The 12662-nt window shown below is 36.2% G+C and overlaps 1 protein-coding gene across 1 annotated transcript in view; it reads left to right on the top strand.

Annotated features, from left to right (window-relative positions):
- Positions 1-12662, top strand: part of ULK2 (unc-51 like autophagy activating kinase 2) — a 95598-nt gene that overhangs the window by 23899 nt on the left and 59037 nt on the right. Inside the window, exons 8-13 of the mRNA XM_019757412.3 lie at positions 1137-1238; positions 2366-2424; positions 3230-3312; positions 6987-7034; positions 7389-7477; positions 11333-11504. Coding sequence (XP_019612971.3) covers positions 1137-1238; positions 2366-2424; positions 3230-3312; positions 6987-7034; positions 7389-7477; positions 11333-11504 — 553 coding nt within the window. The remainder of the gene's footprint in view (positions 1-1136; positions 1239-2365; positions 2425-3229; positions 3313-6986; positions 7035-7388; positions 7478-11332; positions 11505-12662) is intronic.

The following is a 12662-nucleotide window of genomic DNA, read 5'->3' as shown; positions in this document are numbered from 1 at the left end:
TTTTATCCTTTCATATGGATATTGTCATGTCTGATAGGGTAAGGCTGTGAAACTTCTGAACTAATGTGAAGTATTAAGCCTGGAAATAACCTTAATTCTGGAACTTCAGAATCCTGTAAAGTAAATAAATGTACCTGTTTCAATTCAAAGTTTAAATTTAATTAGGATTTTTTTCTAATCTAAAATCAACTTTGAGGTCAAGGAAACTGGTGATCAAAGTTAAAAAAAATTTTGCATTAGATTTACTTTCTTGATCATAATTTTACTGCTTATATGATAAATTTTATGATTTAATATAATTTAAAAATTATTTTGTACTTCTTGAGTATGAAATTAGTTCAGCCTTGAACTAACAGCCTTAAAGATAGAGACAGTACTTGGGCAGATTTTTAAAGGAAATTGACTCAGTAAGAAATTTACAAAGGACAATAAAAATGTTATGCCTGGAAAATTTCACTATCTTTAAGTATATTTGACATTTCTATATAATGTTTGTCCTAATTGATGGTGTTTTTAAAAAACAGTAATCAGGTGGAAAAACAGCTATAACAAAGCAGCAGAGAAATGCCTTTGCTTTTAAGACAGTTTTTATTAGTCTTTTGTTATAGTTTTTCTATTTTAAAAGCTTTCAAATGACAGAAAAAAAGCAATAATATAGCAAACACTTGTGTACCTACCATCCATATTTAACAAAGTTAACATTTTGCCATGTTTGCCTTGATCCTTTTTTAGAAAGAAAGAAAATATTTCAGAGACAGTCCAAATTCCTTCTGTACTTCTCCCTTTTCCCATTTCCCACTCTTTTACTCTCATACCCCAGAAGTAACCTCTATCCTGTAATTGGTGTATATATTTCTTTATTATTTTCATACTCTTACTGTATTTTGTGTCCATAATGATTTGTGGAAATGTTTGTTTTTACAACTTCTTTTCATGAAACATTGTTTTTGAGACTTACCGATAAGTGTCAATGTAAGAATGTGGTTCTGTAGTCATTAAAATATCATTTGGTTAGGGAAATAATCACATTGTATTGTTTTTATATTAGTAGTTTTCTTATAATGTGACCTTTTCCAGTTAATATATGCATATTAATTATATAAATAAACATGTCTCTTGAATTTTTTTATCCCCAGGCTCCTGAGGTTATTATGTCTCAACATTATGATGCTAAGGCAGACTTGTGGAGCATAGGAACAGTGATATATCAATGCCTAGTAGGAAAACCACCTTTTCAGGTAGCCTGACTTTTTTCTTACATGCTCAGTTTTGGGATCTTCTTATTTTGTAGTTGCCTTTGACTTATAAAATGGAGACTACTTTGAAAGCAGTGTTTTTGGTTCCTTTGTGACTTATTTTGATTTTGTTACAGGCAAAATATGCTGTAGTGAGCCAGAACATCTTTTGCTTTTCCTTTTCTATCTGCCTTTCCTTTGTGGTTGGACTGAGCATGAAGCCTGTTAGATGTTTTCCAGGGTAGTGAAAACTAGCAAGGGTCAGGGCTAACATCCTGGTGGGGAATGGGTATGAACTGTGATGTCAGCGCTTCCTGCTTAGCCTTGTTTTCAGTCCTGGAATCTAAGTAGGGGTTAGGGCTGGTCTGGAAAGATCACAGGAAGCTGTGTCTCCAGCTGTCTATTCCTATCACTGCTGGGTAAAAGAGAGTTAATTGTTAGGGTTTATGAAAATTATTTTGGGTCTGTCTCCCTTTTCTCCTTTCCCCTAATACCCTGTTAAAAAGAGGCCTTCTGGAATATAATCATGATGATTCCTCTTGAGTTCATGTTAACCCAGTTATTACAAAGAGGTATTTTGAATCTGAATACTGGAACAAAGTGAAATTATTTGCCTAAGATGTTATTAAAAAATCAATGACACAGCCAGGTTAAACACTTAATTTCCCCATCTAGTTTGTATGTAGAGGCAGCTTCACTAATTCACCAGCTCTTAGTATTATGAGGGTGCTACTTGTTGCTATGGAGAGACTGAAAAGTAGCAGTGACTTAGTTCTCTTCCTTGACTCTCTTGAAGGTCCTAGGTAAAATATACCCTGATTTGACATAATAAAAATGTACTTATTGAGTAAGCCATGAATAATGGTTCTTAACCTTTTCTAAGTTCCAGCATCTCTGAGAGTCTGAACTCAGAAAAGCTATATTATACCCAGATATGCAGAATTTGCATATAATTTCAGAGGTTCTGTAAGTTCCTGGTGCCCATCTATGGCTCCTTCAGCAATCCATGGCTTTCAAGTTCAGAATCTATGTTCAATAGCAAGTATACGAGTGTCAATCGCATGATTTGGAATTTTCTTTTGTTTAGTAAATTAAACCTTTTTTGTTTGTTTGTTTTGTTTTTTAAACAGGCCAATAGTCCTCAAGACCTAAGGATGTTTTATGAAAAAAACAGGAGCTTAATGCCTAGGTATGTGTTTTGATTATACTGGGTTTTATTGTTTGTGAATACAAAGTTATTTATTCGAACTCTTTGTGTTTTATGTATTTCCGTTATTGAATCTTTTTTCAATGGACAGTAATGTAACCTTTGTTATAACAGGAAATTAGAAAATTACTAGCACATCATAAATGTCCATGTAGTACTGTGTCATTTTCTTTCTTTTTAAAAATGTTAAATGTATTAAAAAGAAAACAACTATGGAAGTTATATGTGTTCTTTGAGGAGAAGGAGATGCAAACAGAATAGATATGCATAAAATAGAAAGTAAGTTCTCCCTAGGCCTTTCCCTTTTTCTAGGGATAATAAGAGTTTGTTGTGTATCTTTTCGAAATCTTTTTTGTGCAAGTTCTTTTTACACATTTGAGTCTTGTTTGTGTATATATTTATAAATACATATAGTTCAATACAAATTGCATCATACTTTGCAAATTGTTCTGCAGCTTTTTTTTACTCTGCAGTATAGCATAGACGTTGTTCAGCAACTACTGCATTCTTTTAAATAGCTATGTAGAGTCTCATAGTTAGATATCGTATTTTGTTTAATCAGATCCTTGTTTTCATCTTTTGGTTACTGCAAACAGGCTTTAGTGGAGGGTAGGAAGGAAGGAGCAGGGAGAGAGAGAGAGAGACAGAGACAGAGACAGAGACAGAGACAGAGAGACAGAGAGAAAGGATACACATTTGTGCATTTCGTTAGGATGGACTCCTAGAAATGTGTAGTTAGTATATATAAACTCACCACTTTGGTTGTTTTTCTTTTCCTTTCCCTTAGCATCCCCAGAGAAACATCACCTTATTTGGCTAATCTCCTTTTGGGTTTGCTTCAGAGAAACCAAAAAGATAGAATGGACTTTGGTAAGTAATAGTTTCAAATTTTGCATGCTTTCTAATTTGATTTCTGTGTATTCTGAAAATATATTTTTTAAAAAGATACTATAGAGGTTTCAGAAGAAAATGAAAGTCAATTTCACTTTTTTCTGTTTTTTCTTTCACTTATTTTGTAAATATTTATTGAGTGCTTGCTGTGTACTAAGTATGAGGGATAGAATAATACAAGAGTAATAAACAAAATCCCTGCCCTCGTGATGCATATATTCTAGTGGGGGAGAGACACAAACAAATTATAAACTCTAATTATATGTTATATTCGAAGGTGATAAGTACTGTGGGGGAAAATATAAAGAAGGAAGAGAAATGGGAGTGGGTGGGAATTGAAATTTTAAATAAGGTAGTCAGTGAAGACCTTTCTGAGAAAGTAACATTTGAACAAAGACTTGGTTGACAGATGTTAGATGGTGAGCCACGTGGATCTCTATGGGAAGAGCTTTCCAGGCAGAGTGAATAGTCAGTACAAATGCCCAGAGCTGGGAGCATACCATGTAAGCAGTTAAAGACTTGGGCTTCTGCTCCAAGTGTGATGGAGATCGATAGGAGCATTTTGAGCAGAGGAATAGTATATCTGACTAATGTTTTAAAAAGGATCAGCCTGGTTGCTTGTTGAGAACAGACTGTGGTGAGGGGCAGGAAGGCAGTGGGATGAAGCTGGGAGACTAATCAGGAGACTATCACAGTTACCTGGGTGAGTGATAAAGTAGCTTAGACTGGGATAACAGCAATGGACGTGGTGAGAAGTTATTCACTTCCGGATCTTTTTAGAGGTAGAGGCAACGGCATTTATGGATTAATTGGATGTGGGGTGTGAGAGAAGAGAAGACCCAAAGATGACTCCAAGATTTTTGGCCTGAGCAACTGAAAAGATAGAGTTGTCAGTTACAGAGATGGGACAGACTGTGAAGACAGAGCAGGCTGTGAAGGCAAGATTAGGAGTTTAGGTTGGACATGTTAAATTTAAGATGGCCATTTGACATCTAAGTGTACTAGATGTCAAAAGGCACTTGGATATCAGAGGAGAGGTCTAGGCTGGGGAACTATTTGGGGGAAAGACCTGGGAAGAAGGAATGGAGGAGAAACACCCCAGAATCCTGATAGAAAAGTCCGTAACCTCAAAGAATGGGGTTTAGGGAGCCAGGGAGGGGCATCTCCTTACATGGTGAACATGTGCTCGGTGGCAGCTTGGCTCTCACCAAGGCTTTGCAAGAGCAGGATGTGGGTGCCTTTGGGAGGCCATGGCCTCTGTCTTAGAATTTTAGATTCTTAAGGTGGAAGCTCATATTGATTTGGAGCCCTCTTTTATAATATAAGCATTTAAAGCTAAAAATTTCCCTCAAAGTACTTTATCGCAATCTCTCTTCAAATACTATTTCACCAATTTATTTGTAATGAAAGAGCTTAAAATGCTTAATATTGTGGGGATTATCCAGTTCTTGAAGATTTTGAAAGAACATTCATCCTTAAAACTGTTTGGGCCTCAGCTTTCTTTGGGGGGTAGTTTGTTAGCCTGTTCTTACCAATCTTATGTAAAAACAGCAAGACTTCAAAATGTCAGACCAGAAAAACCATAAAACATGTTTAGTGAAAATACTTACCAAATTAACCCTGGTCTTCAAATTTTCAGAAAAAAAAAAGTGTTTGACTTTTTTTTTTTTTTGGGGGGGGGGAAGGGGAACAGGACTTTATTGGGGAACAGTGTGTTCTTCCAGGTCTTTTTTCCAAGTCAAGTTGTCCTTTCAATCCTAGTTGTGGAGGGTGCCGTTCAGCTTCAAGTTGTTGTCCTTTCAGTCTTAGTTGTGGAGGGCACAGCTCAGCTCCAGGTCCAGTTGCCGTTTCTAGTTGCAGGGGGCACAGCCCACCATCCCTTGCGGGAGTCAAACCAGCAACCTTGTGGTTGAGAGCCCACTGGCCCATGTGGGAATCGAACCAGCAGCCTTCGGAGTTAGGAGCATGGAGCTCTAACCGCCTGAGCCACTGGGACGGCCCCAGTGTTTGACTTTTTTATGTAGTGATAGTTATAATAATAGAAATTTGCAAAAATTTATTTCAGAATTTTGGTCTATTAATATATATTATGGAAATCACATAAGCTTCTGGATAAGACCGATGGGAGTTTGAATTCTAGTCCCTCAACTTACTAGCTTTTGACATTGAAGAAGATTCATGAACTTTATGTACTATGATTTCCTTATCCATAAAAGGAAGATAATACCTTGCATAAAGCTTGTGAGGAGTAAATGAGGAATTGGTATGTGAAGCAATCAGTTCATTGTCCTAGTAATGTTCTCAGTGGATGATAGCTCTAACAGTTTCTGTATAGAAGGAAAGATGAAATAGTCTATATATATTTTTTTCTTAAAGTTTTATAAAATTGGCATTAAACTTCAGTTCATGTAGTTGGTAAATATTTTTATCTTTAAGAGGGAGAGAATAAACTGAGAGTTACCTTATAACCATGAAAAATACGGGTCAACAGCAAAACAAACTCATGGGTAATAGTTTTAAAATTATAGATCATATTAAATATTTATATACTTTCTATGCCATAGCAATTGATTTGGAAGCTGGTTTTCCAGTATTTGCATTCGGTTAATTTCTTTATTTATATCTTTTCTGTTTCATCCCTATTATGTCCTTGGTAGTCAACATGAAAAATCTTACATGTCAAACTAGAATTTATGTATATATGTATCTTAATTTTTGTTCTAAAAAATAAGGTAGAAAACTCATGTTTCTCTTAAAAACCCTCCACATTTCCACTCCTTACCACGTATTGTGATTGATATTTACTTTGAGGGGTTTTGGGTATTAATTTCAGTGAAACTCATGGGATCCTTCAGAGTGGAAGATAATTGAAATTAAATTTGAGTTAAGCTTATTCCTGATCTTGTATTATCAAATAAGTTCCATGTTGGTGCTGTGCTATTCTTGCCTACTCTGTGATACTTAATATCATACAAGTCAGAGACTTAATGATAAATGAGATTATCTTTGTGGGGTTTTAAAGAAATAATAAAATAATTTACATCTATAGGAAAATAAAGAGAGTAAAATAATGAACTATTATGTAGTCACCTACTTGTTTAATTAGCAGGCTTATTGTGTAGCTTTTGTTCTTGGTGGATAGTGAAGAAATTAAATCAAATTAACAGGGTTTAAAAAAATGTGAAACAAGCTGCAGGAATACTTCTTCTGGGATAGAAGAATAGGATTTATTGTACAAATCAGTTACCTGGATTTCCTCTTAGGACACACCGAACAGCCATAGTTCAAAAATATGCTTACCAAGGGCCTAGTCACAGTACAGTACAACATGGGGTTGTCTGCCTGAGGATGGTACACACAGAGAGCATGTCTACTTCAGTTACCTCAGGATGTGTGGTGTTGATAATGGATGTTTTGAAAATTCACAATTATTTAAAATTTTTCATTGATTGAGTTACTTATAATTTGACAGTTTTTATGGATGATTAATAAAAATAATATCCTTTTACATTTCAAAGAAATGGAGGCAACATAAAGAAGTTAATAATTATTTATGATATCGAGGACATTATGTTGACTACATTGACCTAGTAGATTAACCTGTCTGCTGGTCCATGTCAGTTTCAAGGTTGCATTCTCATTTTTCATTACAGAAACATTTTTTAGCCATCCTTTTCTTGAGCAAGTTCCAGTAAAAAAATGTGAGTACCCACTTTTTGCATTTTTACTAAAGAGTGAATATAAGCTTAATGAAAAATTAGTATTTTGTATTGCAAAATTAATTTTTTTTGTGCTTCTTAAGATTTTATTGAGCTTTTCTTAAATACCTGTAATTGTGTTTATTTAATAACAGTTCTGTTCTTCCTTCCAAACCCAAGTTGAAATAGTTCTAATAATTGCTACATTTTTAGTTTCATCCATGGGAGCTGTAATAGTAGGAGAATATGAATTTTGGATCAACACAAAGATGTAGTAGTTTTAACAGGTTTTTGTATTAGCCAAGTCATGTACTTTAACTCAAAGTGGTGTGTCTCTTCATTTGTTTCTTCCCGCAGCCTGCCCAGTCCCAGTGCCCACGTATGCTGGCTCTGTCTCTGGAAGCTCCTGTGGCAGCTCTCCACCTTGTCGTTTTGCCTCTCCACCAGTAAGTTCTGGTTTTATTAAAAATGATTTCAGAGTTAGTGCTATCTCATCTGTTCACAAATGGAGCCTGCAGATACATTGTGGATATTCTTTTTATGTGTAGTGTTTACTAGTGCAGCTGAGGCTTATGGGAAGAGCATTGTTGGGTCAAATGGACCTAGGTTTGGACCTCTGCCCTTATTTAGCTGTGTAAGCTACAGCAAGAAATGTCACCTTTCTGGGCTGTTTTCCTCTGAACAGTGAGTATGGTACTCTCACCTTTTCATGCCCTGTGGGGGTTGGTAAGGATGATACTCGCAAACAGAGTACCTCTTACAGGTGGATAGGCAATGCATATTTTACCTGAATGTCATAGACAGTGTGAATATTTATTGTACATAGAATTTCCAATGGTGGAGGAGGGACCCTTGAGTCAGATTCCACTGACTTTAGATTCCCTTAATCGTGATGACTGGCCCTATACGGTTGTTCCGCTCGAACTTCTTCCTGCCATTGAGGTTCCCAAGCCATTTCCTCCATGGCTGTCTCCCTCTAGTCTCAGTGCCTCTTCCTGATCCTGAGAACTTCTGGTTACTTCTGGCACTACTTATTCCTACTCTACTCCTCTATGGTCTTACGTTACCCTCCGCTGTACTTTTCTAAACTCACTCTTCCCTCAAATCTGTTGCAGGGTTGTGACCTTGAGGCTTCTCTACAAGCTGAAGGTCCAAGGGCTCTTGTGTCAGCTATTGTATTTTCCAGATTATCCTGGCAACATGAATTTCTTGAATTCTGGCAAAAGGGTGGGAGAGCCATGAAAGGAGGTGATTGTATGATTAGCAGGTTGAGGCTCCTCTGAGGTTTAAATCAATGGGGTTTCGGAGCTTCCACAATCCTTACTTGCTATGTTAACTAGGATAAGTGACTTAATCTCTCTTAGCCTGTTTCTCATATCTAAAGTGAGTATTATTTACCTACTTCGTGGGGTTTTAAAAGGATAAATGCACAAGAAGCACTTATACTCAGGAAGTGGCAACTACTATTATTATTATTATTATTATTATTATTATTATTATTATTTTCCATGGAAATCTGATAGCCCATAGCCAAAGCAGATGCTAAAAAGCCTATTACAAGCAGACGAGTCTTAAAACTAGCCAGAAACCTTTGTGCACCACACTGCAGACTCAAGCTACATTAGAAAAAGCAGGTGGGCTAATAAGACAAAACTAAGAGGAAAAACAGGTGTTGTATATTTCCTGTTTTAGTTTGGAATATTATACAAAACACTGGATTTGGAATGATTGGGAATAAATGTAGAGGAAGTGGTATTGGCATGGAATGACCATAGGCTTTATTTGGAGCCAGCAAAACTTCAGTGCTGGTCCTGCTGCTTGTTCCCTCTGTAACATTGGGCAAGTCAGCTCCAGAGCTGGACAGTGGCTTCCTCATCTGTAGCTTTGGGCTTGTTAACCTTTGCTTGAAGGGCAAAATGTGGTAATATGTGCCAGGTGCCTAGCCACAGTGAGTACTTGACAAACTGTAGATATTGTTATGAGGTATGTATTTGATGCAATGTGGTACATAATATGGAAAGCAAAGCCTGTGCTAGAGAAAGAACAGGGAAGGAGTTGATTGTGGAAGAGGTGTGGGAGAGTGAGAATAAAGAAGCCTGTGGGATGGTAGAATGACCAAGGGGTGAGAAAGAGTGGACCAGTAGGAGGGACATTGAGCTCGAAGTTACTTTGACTGGAGAGAGCATGTTGGGGTTCTTTGCTGGATGAGGTGGCACTGAAAAGGAGAGCAAAACAGAAGCAAGGCTTTGGGGAAGAGCAGAATGCAGTGCTGACAGGACGAGTGAGGAGATGCAGGAGGGAGAGAGGAAGCATAGGTAGATGCTTGAAGGTAGGGTGACTATGATCGCTAGGGTCAGTATAAAAAGTATGAGGAGTAGAGGTTCCAGGGTGGCACCTCAGGGAATTCCATAATCTCCTCCTGTCCTTTAAGGGGCAAATGAGAAGCAGATACCCATAACAGAGACTAAGAAGTAAGAGGAAAAGCAAGAGAGAGCAGGGTCACTGAATAAAGGGGTAGAGTGTCAAGAAAAGAATGGTGTACAGTGCAGGTACAGCAGAGAATTCAAGAAACTTAAGGAATAGAGGAAGTGTCCACAGGACTTGGCAATGAGAGTTATTGGTAAGCTTAATAAAGGCAATTTTATTGGAGGGTTGAAGGCAGAAAATGGATTATGGTAGGTTAAGGGATACATGGGAGGTGAGGAATTTGTATCCCTTACAAATGCAGTGTAAGATAATTTCTTACACTGCAGTGAAAATAATTTCAAGAAGCACTGTGAAGAAGTGAGAGAAGACCGTAACTGAGAGGGTTTCAGGGATTTGAAATGTGAGAAAATTAAATATGTTTATGTTTGGAAGAGAAAAAGCTAGACTAAAGAGAGACGGTGAAAGTGTCAGGAGCAGAGGGGAGTTGATCTAGGTCCTTGGAAGTGGAGGCTAATGGAATTAGAACACAGGAGTAGAGATTAGCTTTGAATGCAAGGAGTAGCACCAAGATGGTTGTGGATGCAGATAATTTTATAAATAGCAGAGGAAGATATTCAGAAAGTTTCTGCCTAAGCCACTAGAAAGAAGTTGTGTATACGTGTATACTGGGCATCACATCTAAACTCGACTACTTTTCAGTTGTGTGATCTTGGGCAAATTTCCTAATCTTCTGAGTTTTGTTTATTTAAAAATGAAATGGATTTCAGAATGGGGCTAAAGTTAGATAATACATGGAAAGCTCTTAACTGTGCCTAGCCCATAGGTGATGTTCAGTAAAGTTAGTCCTTCCATCTTCTTTTCCCTTTATAGCTTTGAGACGTTAAGTTCTCTTCAAAAAGAGATCAGGAGATTTCACTTCATGTATATGCACAAATGCACAAAAAGAAGTGATTGAGATTTGAAACTGATTTAATTGCACAGCGACATTCAGAGGAGCACCAGCAATGAATTGGGTATTTAAGAGTTGGTTTTAAAGAACATTATGTAGTATTTTTTCTTTTTTTCAATAGAAACAAAAGTTAAACAGGCTAATGGAGACTTAACACAGTTCATTGTTTTAGAAAACCATTGTATAATCAAGACATTAGAGTTGTCACTGGAGGCCTTTAACTAGGCAAGTGCCAAAAGATAAATGGCTACTTATGCCTAAGTATTTGTTTAAATATATTTATATGCTTTCCTTCCCTTCCTGTCCTATCTCCCACAAACTAGCTCCTCCCCCTAACAAAAGAAAAACAAAAGGAATACACCCACACCTGTAAGGTTTTGAAAATCATTCTTTCTGTGAGGGTAAATAAATCTCTAGGCTAAATGCAGTTATTTTTATTTATTTATTTACTTTTTTACATAATATAATTTCTTGCTTTGCTGTTTATAATGTTTTCTTCATTGGAAATTTAAAACTTTGTGTGTGTGTAGGATGTCACTAAAGTTTTGGGACATTTTGTTTTAGTCATTAAGTGAACAATTATTGAGTGTCTGCTTTGGCAGGCCTCGAGCTGAAACGGGGGATGTTAAGATGATAAAAACTCGCCTTCTCAAAAATTTCAGGAGCGGCAGACAAGCACATGTGATAAGTGGTATGATACTATTTTAAGTGTCACTTTTGGAAAACATTTAAGAAGTCTTTATTCTAAGACATTTGGAACTGTGCTTTTCTAAGGGAAAGATTTTCCAAAGAGATTTTTTGAGATTTTAGATGGAATTGAACTTTATGCCCACTTTTATGAAAAAAAAAAATTCTTTAGTCTAATGGCTGTTCTGACTTGCACTTTATTATTAGGCCAGTTTTAATTTTATGTTGTTAATTTTAGTCCCTTCCAGATATGCAGCATATTCATGAAGAAAACTTATCCTCCCCACCACTGGGTCCTCCCAACTACCTACAAGTGTCCAAAGACTCTGCCAGTACTAGTAGCAAGAACTCTTCTTGTGACACGGATGACTTTGTTTTGGTTCCACACAACATCTCGTCAGACCACTCATGTGAGAATCTTTTCTGCTTGTACACATTCTATTTCTTAATTTACTTGACTAGTGTTTTTTTGTTTGTTTGTTTGTTTCCTTAACCTTTATATCATGCTGTCTTGTGTACAGACCCTTTTCACATGGACATTTTATTTAGTTGTTTGAATTCCCAGAATTATATACCAACCTTTCTAAAATCTGCTGTCATCTTCTATAAAACAATAACTTTGGATTCTAAAGGTAGATGAAAACTATAGGAAATGATCTCAAATTCTGTTTGTATCTAAAGAAATATGGAAGCCAGCAAAATGAAAGAAATTAAATTAAATTTAAGGAAAGGAATTAAAGGAAGACCTCTTTTGGAAAAAAATCTGAGTCAAAGGAGTCTTAAAACAATCTGGATGTCCTTCAGAAGATAATGGCATAAATTCAGGAATGAGCTTCATAAATATATAGGAAGAATTTTTATAAAGGGAGATGAATTTAAGTTGACTAAGTAAAGTCAGTGTTCTGAGGAATAGTGAAGGATACCAGAAAACCTACAAAAAAGAGAAATTAGATAAAACCATTAAAAAAAGAAGGAACTGTAGGTTTGGTTGTGAAGGAATAAGATCAGAAAAGCTGGAAATTTGATTAATAATTGAATAATATCAAGTTGATTATGTGCAGGTACAGATGGTTGGAGAAATTTCTATCAAGAGGTCTATTTAGTTGTTTATCAAATACTTATTTAATAGTTTCTTATGTTATACACTGTGCTAGTTGTTGTGAAGGTTCATAATCCCTGGATCTAACACACTTCGGGATTTATTGGTTAGGGAGGGAAAACATGGACATCACAGCAATAGTACGTGGCAGTTTATGATCAGTGCTATAAGAACTGGGAGTTACCTTTAAAAATCATCCAGTACAGTAGCTTTATTTCATTTAAAAAAGTAACCAAACTTTGAAAATTATGAATTATTTCAGACAGAAAATAATTGAGCAGGTACTCAAATCACCCATTATGCTAATTTTATTTATGCCAATTTTATTTATGTGTATTTATTTTGTTTTATATGTCTTTTTTAAAGATATAAAAAGCTGTAGGTACAGCTAAAGTCCCTTTCCTCATCCTGCTCTTGTCAGAGATATATTCTTGTAGATATTTTTATACTTCTACAGATGCCTATAGCC

The sequence above is a fragment of the Rhinolophus sinicus genome, chromosome 12, assembly GCF_057876585.1.
Source record: "Rhinolophus sinicus isolate RSI-liver-muscle chromosome 12, RSI-T2T, whole genome shotgun sequence".
NCBI lineage: Eukaryota > Metazoa > Chordata > Mammalia > Chiroptera > Rhinolophidae > Rhinolophus > Rhinolophus sinicus.
Note: the sequence above shows the minus strand (reverse complement) of the source record. Positions and strands in the feature narration are given on the sequence as shown.